This window comes from Equus quagga, chromosome 5 (genome assembly GCF_021613505.1).
Source record: "Equus quagga isolate Etosha38 chromosome 5, UCLA_HA_Equagga_1.0, whole genome shotgun sequence".
Classification (NCBI taxonomy): Eukaryota; Metazoa; Chordata; class Mammalia; order Perissodactyla; family Equidae; genus Equus; species Equus quagga.
The window spans coordinates 62,692,926-62,707,272 of NC_060271.1; the positions used below are offsets into that span (position 1 = coordinate 62,692,926).

The 14,347-nt window shown below is 49.1% G+C and overlaps 1 protein-coding gene across 8 annotated transcripts in view; it reads left to right on the forward strand.

Annotated features, from left to right (window-relative positions):
* The window catches only part of BCL2L11 (BCL2 like 11), a 43,645-nt gene that overhangs the window by 24,691 nt on the left and 4,607 nt on the right, over positions 1-14,347 (forward strand). For 7 of the 8 annotated variants that reach the window (XM_046662301.1, XM_046662304.1, XM_046662306.1 and 4 more), the window contains one exon: positions 1,624-1,733. The exons of the other annotated variant lie outside the window; for it this stretch is intronic. In XM_046662301.1, the coding sequence (XP_046518257.1) occupies positions 1,624-1,733 (110 nt within the window). The remainder of the gene's footprint in view (positions 1-1,623; positions 1,734-14,347) is intronic. 8 annotated transcript variants of the gene reach the window in all.

A 14,347-nucleotide genomic window follows, 5' to 3' on the forward strand; every position in this document is an offset into this window, starting at 1 on the left:
TCCCGCAGGGTGAGTGAACTATTTAACAGCTTCTGATGGAACGCTTGACTGCTGATAGCATACAGAGCATGGTAATGATTCGGTACCTGTAATGGAGTAAATCCTTAAAGAGCTGAAGACCAGGGAAAGGAAGTGAACTGTTATATCATCACCTGCCATCACATCTACCCTGAAATGTCTTCTGCCAGTTTAGTCATTTAAAATTTAATTTTAATAGACTCTGACAGCTTAACGATAGAAATAGTTGTGTGACAGAGGTCCAGCCGCGGTGTTTTATGAGGTTGGATTTGTATTCAGGGGACGTGCCTGGCTGATCCTGAAAGTTCCCGCATCCTCACCCTTTACGTTCTCCACCGGCGTTTCCTTCAGCAGTTTCCTTCGGGCTCATTCAGAGTGCAGATAATTCTGGAATGGATCCATGTCAGTTCTTCTTTCTTCACCCTCCCCCACCAATATCACCCCCCACCCCACGCACACGGGCACTCATTTTTCTTGAATTCACTTGGATGTGGGGGCTGGGGGATAGAAGATGGGGCAAGAGTTTTGAGAAGACTTGGTAAAAACTCTTCAGAGTTCACTTTTAAGTCCTTTTATAGAGCCACGAATCAACATCAGTTTTATTTCTAGCGATAAAGAAAATACAAAAATTTTTTTACGAAAATGCAAAACAAGAAGTTATATTCATGTTATTTTGAAATCTGATTATCAGAGGTTCTTAAATATTTTGCCGTGGTTAAAACGTAGCACGTGTGTTTAATTGCGAGTATGGGGTGCCCATTTTAGCTGTAAGTTAACGTAAGTTGCGTGTGAGTAGCGGTTGAAATCCAGGAATCTTCCCGCTTTTCCTGTACCCGTGTTACTGGACTGTTTCCTGAGTAGGAGAACATTTTTCCTCGTGGTACGTGGAGAATACCATCCTCCTCATGCCTGATGGGCTCTTTTGATCCCATTTTGATCCAGTCACATTTTTTATCCCTGTTATTTTGGGCTGTCATGTGGCTTTTAATGGTTTCATTAACACTCGGATGAATGTCCTGGTCTGAATGTTGGTGACAGCTTCATGAAAGGGCCAACCTCCCTCTTTTTTCTCTTTTTGAGAATGCCTTTGCTCTTCCACAGAAACATTTCCTCTGCCCATGTGGTGTTTGCGGGCTTGAATCCGTCTTTATTGGCTGCATTCATATTGAGACAACATGCCATCACGCTCTGATTCGGCCCTGGGGTAGCCCCGTGCAGCCTGGCTGTACCCCTGCCCTCACTTCTACAAACACGCACTCGTGCAGGTAGCCTGGGGTCGACACTCAGCTTTTCTCTTATTTTGCTTTGAACGGGACAACCATTTCATCTCATATTCCTATGTGGTATTTGAAATTTCTCTAGGAATTTTACCTTGTATTAAGATCAAAATAGTTATTTTACCAACATCCTAAAATTTTTATGTTCTCCTATGTTTCCAGTGTATTTCTTTGGTGATAGTTACGATAGCATTTTTGTGTTAGTTTGCCTTCTTGAAATGAAAATGTGTAATTAAGTGTGAGATGGGCTTCTAGAAACTTAGTTTTGGAACTTTCTGCAAGATCCATGGAAAACAACGTGATTTTTGTTCTGTTTGTCCCGCTGCAGCTTCCATGAGGCAGTCGCAGGCGGTCCCTGCAGACATGCGCCCGGAGGTATGGATCGCTCAAGAGCTGCGGAGAATTGGAGACGAATTTAATGCCTCTTACCCACGGAGGGTAATGCTCTTTTCCTTAATTCTTTTTCTTCCCATACCCTCCCCCCAACAACATATTAAAAAAAAAACAGTGACTAGTAATAACTCTGTGCTTATGCTGGAAATGAGAGGTGTTACCTGTGTGTGACCTGCCGTTGTTTCTCCTTTCCCCTTTTCCGCTTGTTTTATGGCTGAACTTAAGTGATGGTGATTAAATAGAATACAGTACGGGGCGCCAAAGGGATTTCATGGGCACTAACCTTAAAACCTCCATGCTAAAAGAGGGCTAATTTATATGCTTCGAAATACTCCCACATAAACATTAACATAGTTTTCAACCCATATAGGGTGTCTCTGCACTCCTTTAAGCAGTTTGGGTCAAAGTTAAAGAAATTTTTAAATTTCCCTCTTCACTCTACTGAAGGGAACGATGCCAGCATTCACTCCCCTGCGATATGCTGGTGACCTGAGAGCAAGAGAGCCGTTGACTCAGCCGCCATTGCTGTCCTTGGACCCTCCTTGATTGAAGTGTGTTAGGAGGCCACTCCTATTTTATTAATAAAATAGCCTGTAATTTAGAATGTAAAAACTTGCACTCTAGGTTGACTGCCACTTAAATTTTGAGGTTGTGCTATTGGTTTTTGTTTTTTTTTTTAATTGTGCTCTGTAGGTTTTTTTGTAGACAACAGTGTGTTTTTGTCTGCCTGTTTTCCCGGTGGCTATATATGTTACCATTTGGGCACCTTTTTCCCCGGTGGCAGACATTTGAAAACGTGTAGCCTTTAACTCTGGGAGTCACAGCTGTCGTGAGTGTGTGTGACGACTTCCTGTAAGGGGTACACTAGCAAATCTGTGATATAATGTAGCTTTGACTTGTTCACATTTTTTCAAACAACTGTGCATGAAGGTATTTCTGTTGATATGTCCAAAAGGAAGACACTTAAATCTTATTTTGTAGGAAATAATTGTTAATATCATTCTTTCTAATTGTGTCACTTCTGGCTTTTCTGAACATTATTGATACATATAAATTCCTCTTACAGATTTTCTTTTAAATCTTTTTTTTTTTTCTTCTGGAGAGAGGTCATGCTTAGACCCTAGTACTTGTATTCTGTTTTAATGTTAGTCTCTTTTTTCCTAGCTGTTGCTAAGTAAATGGATGTTACCTGTTAATTGCTTTCAATCATTCTTGCTTTCCTGTCTATATTCAATGCCTTTCAAGCTTTTTTTAAACACACATGGAGACATTTTCCCATTACAAGGGGTGCTTTCATTTCTTTGGTATATAATCTCCATAAGGGGGCTAAGGACTTTCAGGAAACTCACATCAGATCCTCTTCATACCTTCTGTGGAGTGTGTGTATGAGTGTGTGTGATGGGAAATGTGCTGTAGAGTAACTCTCATTGAATGGGAAATGTCACATTGCTGAATGGCCTGGGAATTTCTTATGATACTGTCTTTAGCTGGCACAATGCCTGGCATTCTACACCTGACATGGGCCAGTTCACAGAACATCACTTCCTTCTCACCTAGATCTGAAATGAGGAATGTCTTTGCAGAGTTGGTGTTTTGTAATTTGCCACTGGAGTTACTGTCCCCCCGCCCCCAGTTCCTCTGCCTTGGTTTCTCTGAAAGGATTTTGGGGTTACTGTGTGTGACTGGACTTGGCTCTCCTGCTGGACTAGGAGAGACTGATCAGAAACAGGGCCCCAGTATATTCAGGATGTTGATCCTCATGCTGAGGTTGCGGGGACCCGGCTCCCTCCAAGAGTGTAGGCTGAATACATCTGAGTCCTGATTCTGGGATTGTGTCCATAATCCAGCAGGAAAAGATGCTTCTGATGGGCTTGGCAGCCTCTCAGGGTGAACCTGGGCAGTGAATTGACCAGCGTGCTGGGCCTGCCTCCTTCCCCGGGCTTGAAGGGTGTTTGTTAGATGTCCTTGGGGCCAGATCTGACTTGGGTGGTGCTCCCCGAGAGAGATGAGGCAGTTGGGCCCTGGTGCCCTCAGGGTCCGGAAGCCCTGGACACCGAGATAAGTCAGCACAGCCCTGTTCTCAGGGACTGGATCAGATTTGGCCACAGAGCTGGATGTGTTTAAGGATGTTTTGTCAAAGTTTGTCTTTAAACTTAGACAAAGGATCAATGACTCCACAAAGCTTTTCCCTGATCCTGCCCAGATGGGTCTGGTTAATGCTCCTCTGTGGTGGCCTTGTGTGGTCAGCGACAAGCCACAGGGTAAGGGTGGCCTGGGGGTTGGAGCACAGCCTCACCTAGACTGTCGAGGTGGTGAGCAGTTTAGTTTCATGTGCAAATGAGACATGGACCATTGGGTTGTTTGCATTACCTTGCCCCTCCGTTGACGGTGAGGGAACAGCACTGAACAGTTCGGATCCTTCCTGCCCCTCTCCTCCCAATGCTGTTTCACAGTTTAATGATTAAGATGCTTATATCTGTTTTTTTCAAATGAGAGGTAACCTCTTCTCAGTGCTTTTGGTAAATGAATGTAAGTTAGTCTCATTGCAGTATTTTGCAATACTTTGTCATTGTGAACTTTATCTTGTCTGTCTGGAAAAAATGAACCAATCCAAAAATGCAGTTGCTGATAATTTAAAGGACTCCAGCCTTCTAAGTGGGCTGATAAATCGGTGGGGAGGAGTAGGGACTGTAGGTTATAACCTGATTTTTTTTTAAACAAAGGCAAATATATTCTCCAAATTTTATAAATAGCCAGTTTGGCACATCAGACTCTGAAACTTGGGATGGTGACACAGTGACCCCTGAAGCCACAGATGCCTGTCTTAATAGTTGATAGATAAAAACAGTCCGTTGTCTGCGGTCACACTGGCGGTCCGTTGTTGAGTGTTGGGGGTCGAAATCTGCAGAGGAAGCGGGAGGCCATTTTGGGAAAGTGATGCATTCAGACTACGTGCTGTCTTCACTGGGGGCGTTGTTCGCTCCTGGCGAGGGCTGCTTTATGACAGATTTTAGCGTTTTAAATATTTACTGTCTTTATTTGCTTAACACCATTACAGTACCTTTTCTAAAGTGTTGGTCTTTTCTTGCCATGAGCCTTGTGAAGCCTGACAGGATATTTTCCCGTTTTTTCAGTTAGAGCAATAGAGGAGGTTGTCGTGTAGTTGTCATGTGTTCAGCCCACTTCAGGGCAGTGGGGAAGCGTATGGCACGGAGCTCTGGAGTCTGAATCCTTGAAGGAGGAGGTGAGAGAGGCACAGGTGAGCACAGAGTCCCGGTGCATGTTCCTTTTCTCTCCTGTGACTCGGTGTCCTTCCCCCGGTAGCCCCGCCAGGGCCACCTGACCCCTCCCCTCTGTCTGATAGGAGTTTTACTGCTCCAGGTCTCCGTGGATTTTTGTAACTTTTGTTTTGAAGTAATGTCAAACTTACGCAAAAGTCACAAGAACGGTACAGAGAACCCTCTTCCATCTGCCCCCACGTTCCGTCCTGTGGACATTTTGCCATATGTGCTTTAACGGTCTCCCTCCTTACCCCGTGTACGGATTATTTTCTAAGCTATTTGAGAATCAATTGTGGGCTTGATACTCCATTACTCTTAAAGCCGCCAGTGGGCATTTCGCAGGAGTCAGAGTATTCTCATACGGAACCACTGTGTAATTATCCGAATGAGGAAAGTAACAATATTCTGGCGCTGTTGTCATCGGTGGACCTTACTCAGACTTCACCAGTTGTCCTAGTGGTGTGACGTTGTGTCCTCCTCAGTGTCTCATTGGGAGGCACAGGGTGTCGATTTGTCCCATTCCTGGGACTCTGGTCAAAGGTGGTGTCCTCCCCACTAAGTCAGCACTTTTCCGTTTGTACTGGAAGGAAGGCGCGTGTAACGGGGGAAGAGCTTCCTTTCTCCTCTGTCTGTTCATTTCATTGGTCGACTTAAGTTCACGGGCCCCTGTTTAATTCAGTGGGTTGTTAGGCATTACTCTCCGTACTTTGATGCTCACCTTGTCCCAGACTTGGCCGGTGGCAGCCCTTTGGTGCGTTTTCACCACATCATTGAGCGTTGAAGGGCCTCCGCAGTGCAGGCACATGTAGAGTGTGTTGCAGGACAAATGTCCAGGGGCCGCAGAGGTGGTGGAGCTCTTGGACTTGTTGCTGAGTGACCTGCGTGCACACCGTGTCCCGACGATTAGAGGGCCCGTGTCCAGCCCTGAGACTCCCGGGGGAGAGGATGAGGGCTGTCGGTGGACTCTGGGACCACGGGGATGTCAGTAGCCTGTAGGCAAGAACATTTCTCAGAGCAGCTAGATCTCTCTTTGGGGCTTGATGAAGAGGATGGGTAGCTTGCAAGGGGACGGGGGTGCCGTGTTGTCTGTTTGAGCAGCCTGCACCTGGAAACCCCCTCTTCCTCATGGCTGGGCACAGACACCAGGTTTCCTTTTATTCTTTCATAGCCTCTGCTGGTTTCTTTCACCACTGAGAAATTTTGTGTCCCCAGGTTTGTCTGCTCCAAGGGAGTATCAGCAAGCGTAGGCCGTGGTCCTCTGCAGGTGGGTTGCTGGGGGCTCACACCAGGTCTCCAGGGATGGCATCTCCTTGGATGGGATGCTTGGCCGTGGGCTGAGGGTGCAGTCCAAGGGTGTGAAGGGTGTGCCAGACCCTTTGGAGCTTAAAACTGCATGCTCTCGGGGTAATTAGACCCGTCCTCTAACCACTGTCCCCTCCCCAGGATCAGGCTGGGATCATGTAGCTTCTGTGGCCTCCTCCCTGCCTTGCAGTCGGGTTGTCCAGCCTCAGTCACTCTGTGTGCAGGTAGACTGCTCGTGGTTAGCAGAGACTCAGGCGATGTCCTGGGGCTGGCCTGCCGTGGACAGCAGCACATGAAGCTAGGACAGGCTCACTAGATGGGCCAAGAAGTGGGTGTTGGATCACAAGACACAATGTATCTTTTGTTCACACTGCCTACTTGCTGTCCCAGGCGTGTGCAGGCATGAATTGACTGAACCACATGTGGACCACAACGTAGCATCCAGCCAGCCAGAGGGGAGAAGAGAGCTGGCTCGCAGACTGGTTTTGATGGGAACGAAAGTTGAATTGAAGTGTCAACACATTAGCACTTTCATATACGATATATTAACTTGAGATCTTTGTGTGTTGTCTTTCATAATGAGGGAATTCCCTGTGCCGTCTGACTCTTGCTTTTATAAATGATATTCTTCTGTAGATAATGTGCAAGGGAGAGGTCCAAATTACAGCTTGTTTGGTAATAGCATAAACTGAACATAGACCCAGAGAGGGTATTCTCAGATAGCATTCTTTTGAGGCCTTCATTAACTGAATGTTGGAGTTTAATAAAATAAGCTGCTTTCTGTTACTGTCTGAGAAAAGAATAATGAAAAATCTGCATAGCAGATATTCACTTAAAATGAGACCCATCTCATGAAACGGTGAGCTGCCCCACACTTGACTCGTGTGTGTTTGTAGAGTGACAGTTTTGATAGCAAAAACAGCTGTGAGTAGGGGAACCAATTGGTGCCTGCCATTTACTGGGGATTCCGTTTTCAGGTGAGGTGAGTGTATCCTCTGGAGGTGGACGGGGCAGTTGGGTGTTTTGGTTTTGAGCCTTCCACACCCGTCTCAGGCCACACCGTTTCCATCCCACGAGAACAATGACAAGATGGCGCGGCAGTGACACCCCTGATGGAGACGCTGGAGCCCCTGTGATGGAAGAGTCGGCACCTTTTTATGACGTCGGCTCTTTGTCTTTCCTTGAGACCTTCGAGAGAGCATGTGGTTCTGATTATCTCGCTGGAGACGGCGACTGTGGACGGCAGGCTTCCTGAATGAGGGCTTTCCATGGCTTGTTGAGGATGAGTGTGATCTTGTAGGAAAACACAGCTTGTGGACAAATGCAGGGACTTTGGGGGTCAGACCTCAAACCCTGCCTCCATCCCTTAAGCTTCAGGAGCCCCATTTTCGGTCTCTCTCTTAGGGGTGTTGTGAAGATTAAAACATTGATAGATGGAGCTAGGAAATGCTGACATCCCTTGTCACCATCGTTCTCTTTTCTCTCACCTTGAACTATAATTGAAGCATTTCCAATTGGTCTTCAAAATTGAGAGAGAAAGATGCCAGTAACTTTGTTCCCCTCTCTATCTTTTAAGGGCTCTGCTTGTTAAACAGCAGGTCGTGCCTTTGACCCTGCTGACGCCTGCAGTGTCTGTCTGGCTGTACGCAAATGTGGGCTGACATTGAGGCACTGGTGTGTGTTTAAATGGCTGGGTGGACATCGAGCTGGCTGTGGCTGTGTTTGTTCACACTGTCTGTGAGTGCTGCACCCGTCTGTGGCAGGTGGGTCCACCTGCACGGCTGCCTTGCCGTGCTGGGACCGTAGGCCATTAGCACGTAACCATTTGGAGATGCAGGTGCCTGAAGGGGACTTCAGAGAGGTCTGAGCGGGGTTTTTTTAATCTCTTGAGGAGGAAATGAAGATGCACACAAGGCGAGGCTTGGCCCTTCTGCAGACGTAGGAAAATAATAAGCCTCTCGCATCATCCTTCGCTAGACTTCTCCCAGCTGAACCGAAGCAGAAGGTCTGAGTTGTGGTTAAAGTGCCTTACGTCTCATTAGCATTTTTCTGAAGCTGGGGCATTTCGGAACAGTGTGTTCTTGCTCTGAATCTGCTTTTTCATCTTATGGTGCCTCACATAGGAGGTGTCGGAACCATCCCTGGCTCCTCTGGGGTTGGCCGTAGTGCAGCGACACTCACAGGGCTCTTCACTTCAGCCACTGTGGGCTCTGGGGCCCAGCGAGTTAGAGATCCACCAGGAAGAGGTGTGTCCGACTGGAAAAGTGGTTATTTGTCCTATGAAAAGCCGTAATGGTTACAGTTTCTTTGAAAGGATGCATCAAAAATAGGAGGCAAGTTGGATTCGTGCAAACGTAGTTTTTCCGTGACCTTTGAACACGTCATCATCGTGGCCGGTCAGCCTGGGCTCGGGTAGCTTGGCTCCTGGTTTTTGTGTGGGAGCACCACATCCGGTGGAGGGGCTCCCCTGGTGCCCTCTCCACAGCTGTGTTGACATCAAAGCGTGTTAGGCACAAGCTATGCAAATGCCCGTGTTGCCCTGGTGATAAATAGAAAGTGAACTTGGTCTTTGGGCCGCACCGCAGCCCCAGCAGCGTGAGTCTCACACCTGAGAACGGTGGTGGATGACGAACCCTCGTGGAGAGAGACCAGATCTTCATAGAGGTCTCCACGTTGTGCTCATCACGGGCCCTTTTTATCTGACCTTTGTCTCACTCATTTGTCATTTCACACACTGTTTAGATTGATGGGTTGTGAATGGGTAGAGGGGGTCTTCACTGGAATCACGGGGGCCACTCTCCATCCCCTGCCCCACCCTGTCTGTCACCTTTGATTATGGCAACAGTCAGCACTGTCCCAGTAGATGCTGTGACAGCCCCTGGGGGAAGACCCCCCATCGGGACACACTTGCCGGAACAGGAGCAGAGGTTCCCTTGTTGTCAGGGTTCTTCCTGGTCTCGCAGTCTAGAATTCAGTCCCCTTTAACGTTTCCCACTTAAAGATAGATCTCTTACCAGAAAAAAAAGTTCAGGGGGCCTGCCCGGTGGCGCAGCGGTTAAGTTCGCACGTTCCGCTTCTGGGCGGCCTGGGGTTCGCTGGTTCGGATCCCGGGTGCGGACATGGCACTGCTTGGTAGCCATGCTGTGGTAGGCGTCCCACGTATAAACTAGAGGAAGATGGGCACGGATGTTAGCTCAGAGCCAGGCTTCCTCAGCAAAAAGAGGAGGACTGGCAGTAGTTAGCTCAGGGCTAATCTTCCTCAAAAAAAAAAAAAAAAGTTCAGGACATCTCAGGCATTCAGTGTTGAAATTCTGTAAGAAAGGAGTTCTGATCAAGGAAAAAATTGCTCTGAGTCTCAGAGTTCTGTAGGTATACCTTGCTGTTGGGTTTGTCTCCCAGAATTTGGTATTGAGTTCTCTTTGATATGATGATGAAGATGGTGTCATGTTCCCCTTGTTACTTTGACTGCTGGGAAGCTTGGCTACACTGCAGCTCTCTTGCAGCAAATCTCTGCCCTGGTCCCCAGGATAAGTCTCTGGCTTGATGTCGTTTCTGATCTCTCTCAGCTTTTGTTTTTATTGCACTATAACGTCTGCGTGTCTTTAGGGTGAACCCCCTCGAGTAATGCTGAGTGTAGGTGTGTCTTGTACTTACTGAGTCATTTGGCCCTGTGGGGTTTGGCCCTGCCCCTGGCGCACGGGTCGCTGGCCTTGTGCTCTGTGCTGTGCTGAGGTCTGGGCTGAGTCGTTCGGATCACTGGTGGTGCTCAGTTCTCGGTCTACACGCTTGGTCTGTGACCTCAGCTGGGACACAGAGGGGAGAGCTGCATGGGTTGTTGTGAAGACTGCAAAAATGTGCCAGTGGGTCGCAGTGGGTGGTTCTTCTCGTCCCCAGGCTAGGGCGCACAAAGTCTGAAGGCCTAGGGTGTCTTGGGCAGCGTTTCTGAGCTGGCCCGTGTCTCTGCGGGAGAGTGAAGCCAGATCTAAAGCTGGCCTGGGCAGGTGCGTGGTGGTCAGCCTGACCAGTTCCCCAGGGCACTCTGGGGTCAAGGCCTCTTTTGTTTCCCACACACCTGCTTCCCTAGATTGGGCAAGAGAGCATGTTTTTCTGTGATGATTTTGGCATTAAAATGTAATTAAATTCCCTATACTTGATTGATTGTCCCAGTGTAATTTGGGACATGTTACTTGGGATGTAACTTGAAGATGGTCCGCCTGGTGCCGAGGCCTCGGTGGCGGCTAGTGCTGTGTCCACCCACCCTCCTTCGTCTTGGCTGCTGCAGAGGCGGGTGGCCTGGCCCACAGCTCCATCCCCATGCCCGGTGTCGCTGGGCTGCAGTGGCTTACAGCGCCCCATCCCCACTGCACACAGTCTTCCTGGCTGCAGGTCAGCCTGGACAGTGCTCCTGGGCATCCCCAGGCACCCCCCCGCCACATTGCGGCCCAGGTGGGCCCCTGTTGAGTGGGCTCCAGGGACGGAATGCTGGAGGCGCTCCCTGCCGGATGCTCTCCACACTGTCTCCAGGGACATCCTTCATATCTTCAAAGAAAAGGGCCTAAGTCTATCCGCAGGAAACGTGGAGAACTTGACTCCCCCATCCTCCCACTTTTCAGGGACTGTTCTTGGAGAGAATGATCCTGGAATTTGGCATCGTTTTTCGTTCTGGTTTATTATGAGAAATTAAATACTTAGGCACCATCTAACTCCTGTTTTTACTGATCTGCCTGCTCCTTCCCCAGTGCGTGCCCGTTGAGCCTCCTGCCTCACCCACATTGTCTCTCTTCCTGGGATGTCCTTCTTTCTCCCTCCAAGGAACTCTTCCTCTCTGGGGACGTGGCTCAGGGGTTAGCTCTGTGCTCCCTGCCCCGGCTCTCCCGGCCCCCGACCTGCTTCTCTGGCAGATGCTTCTGTCTCTGTCCTTTTGTTTACCCCTGTATTGCCTTTGCCATATGATCGTGTTTATTTGTATTGCCCTGTCCCTTACCAAGTGTAAGCTCCACAGAAGGAGGTGCTGTCATGTTTCTCTTTCAATGGGAAGGACCCTCCCATCTTGACTCTGTTTTGATGTAGGCCCAGGATTGCGCTGGAGTGTGGAGTATTTTTCCATCTGTGAGGTGGGCATCTGTGCGTGCTTCCCTCCTGGTCCCATTGGAGTGCTGTCTGATGGGCTGTCCTCACTGATGGCAGTGCCCACACCCACCTTCGGATGGGCTCTGCATTGCTGCTCCGCACTCAGTGCCCGTGAGACCTGGTGGATGAGGACACATGCTTCGAAGTCGGCGCCCCTGTGGGCGGGCAGGTGCAGGGGTGCGGGAGCCCCTCTCCCTGAGACGAGCCTGAGCTGTTAGTTATTTCCTGGAGGGAGGCGCAAAGCTGAGAGTCAAAGGAGTCATCTTCTGGACACATGGGATGGCGTGAAAGTCAGTTACCCCAAATAATGCAGTTCCTGATCCTGACCATGCAGATGAAAATACCCAACAGGATGGAGTCCTACACTCAGGCACCTGTGAGTGTGTGTGTGTGTGAGCAAAAGAGGTAACTGTAATGCGTACGTTGTTTTTACTTAGCAGATTTAGGTCTTTTAGTAATCATCTTCGCTCAAATGAGTCATGGTAATATCTCTTTCTAAAGTATTTCTATGACTTAGACTAAAACAGCATTGCCGCAACTCTGATCTAAGAAGTGTTGCTTTTCACTGAAAGGACGAAGGACCAAGAATGATAGTTAGGCATGAGAGGGTAGATTAGTTGCTGGGGCTGCATCACAAGCTGCCCCACGCAGGAGGACTTCAACAACAGAAATGTATTCTTCACAGCCCTGGAGGCCAGAAGCCCAACATCTCATGCTGGCCGGGCCCACATGGCTGCAGGGTGCTGCTGGCTGGGGCCTGGTTGGGCATCGTCAGCTGGCCGAGGCTCCCGTGCCACCTGCCCCACTTTTAGCGTCTCGGGGCCATCCTGTGTGCTCCATGACTCCCATAAGCGAGCGGGTTGTGTGGCTGCAGGTGTTAGAGGGCTGGGAGTCTGGCGGAAGCAGGAGTTGCGCGTCCTCCACCTGTGTCTGAGATAGGGGCTGTGCGCTCTGAGCCAGGAGCAGCTTCAGCCGTATGTGCCAGCTGTCAAGGGTTTTCTGGGCTGGCACGGCTCTTGGAATCAGTGGTAATGGCTTCCTCTGTTGAATGTTGTCCAAAAGCAATTGTTGGCCGGCTTCAAAGCATGTGCCAAGTGTCACGTGGCTGTCTGAGAGGGCAGGCATCCCGGTGTCCCCGCTCGCTGAGATGTTGCGGCATCTTCTCATTTGTCAGGGGTTGGGTGGTCCTCTTGCCAAAATCTCCTGCCTTCGCCCTCCCTTCCCCTCCGCAGCTTTCTTTGAATACCTCTGTATCCTTTACATTTGAGATGAAAGCAGAACTCCGGAAGACTTGAGAAGACATCTCTCGTGATTCAACTTTTACTTATTCACAGTCACAGCCACTGTTATCCACGCTGTCCTCAAAGGATAAGTGGGAGATTTCTCCTCTCAGACGCTGTCAGTTCTGGAATATGAAGTTAGCTAAGTGTAAGAAGTTGGGTTCTGTCCCTGATATGACCCAGTCCCCTCGTTGGTGTCATTTTGACCCTGTTCTCTGGTCACATTGAGGCTGGCATTGACACCTAGCTGGCATGAGTCGTCTCACGTTGAGCTGATCGCTTAGCCCAGCCTTGCATACACTTTTCTTCATTTTAGTAAGCCGTGGTTTTATTTTGAATAAGCCTCTTTCAACCTATTAACATAAGTCTAAACTAAAATTAACCTTCCTCTAAATTATTCTCACAAAGCAAAGTAATTTTGAAAGTTAAATCAAAACAAAGCAATCTTGTGTGTAAAACAGATAAAAATCGCAGCCTGTGGTTTCGGAGGGCCTCTGCAGGAATCGCTTACAGAAGGCCGATTTCCTCCAGTCTGGTTATGGAAGGAGAAAGGGAAATGCCGGGGCCTTATCACCATCCCGTTCAGTCCGACGAGCGCTGGAGAGCTCATGTAAACAGTCTCGGGCAGGGAGCACCCCTCGCAGCTGGCGACTGGGGGCATGTTTGGATCTGAGAGGGGACACTGTTCTCGGCCTGACTCGTGGCCAGGGGTCCCATGGCGGCGCGTGGGAAGCCTCCCCCACCACAAGAAGTGGGTTTGTGGAGCGCTCCAGACAGAGCAGGGAGCCAGTGTCAGGTGTGGGTGCTCATGAAGGGAATGGCCAAGGTTCCGTTCCAGACCCGCACCCTGGAACGGCCTGTAGCCCCTGGTGTGGAGGCAGTTGTGCTCTCTTCCCACCTTTGGCTGCTCTGAATTCACACCCTGCACTTACTCGCCTCCAAGATGGATTGGAACTCGAGGCTGGGCACCCCTGAGCACCTCTGAGACCTTTAAAGAACCTAGCAGTTTCCTTTGAACAGTTGCTCAGCTCGTCATGACATGGGGTGGCCACTGGTGAAGAGGCCTCCTTTGTTTTGAATCGCTCTGTGCTCCCCACGCCAGGGGGCGGGGGGTGGGGGTTGACTCTGCCTGTGCCTGACTGTGCACACGGCACTGAGGCGACAGCTGTATCCAGCGGAGCCACCTGCCGACAGCCAGAGGTGCAGTGGCGCATCAGTGCTCCTCTTTCTTTAGCTTCGTAGCGCAAATTACCCCAAATCACTGGTTTCTCAAGTAAATTATGGCTACCAGAAATTCATCCTTGGGGGAGTCTGAAACATATTTGAATGTCAATAACCTGGGTAGTAGGATAGTTACTTCACATTTACCCAGTTCATTTGTTCGTCTCTTCTGTCCCTTCTACCCCACCTCTTCCCACGGGACGCCAACTCCGGTGACTTGGGATGGCTTTTCTCCAGCACCTGCACCGAGGCAATTGGATATTTGTTTTCCAGTGGTTGATGCGTTTCTTGATCAAGGCAGTTCTGGCCATGGTGACATCACCTGTAAATGAATATGTGGTTTTTAGAGGGGCAAACTGAGATTCAGGGATGCTCTTTGAATTTTCCAAACATTCTTTCGTTGCTTTATTTTTGTTTTAAGAAGAGGGAAATCATTTGGCATGCT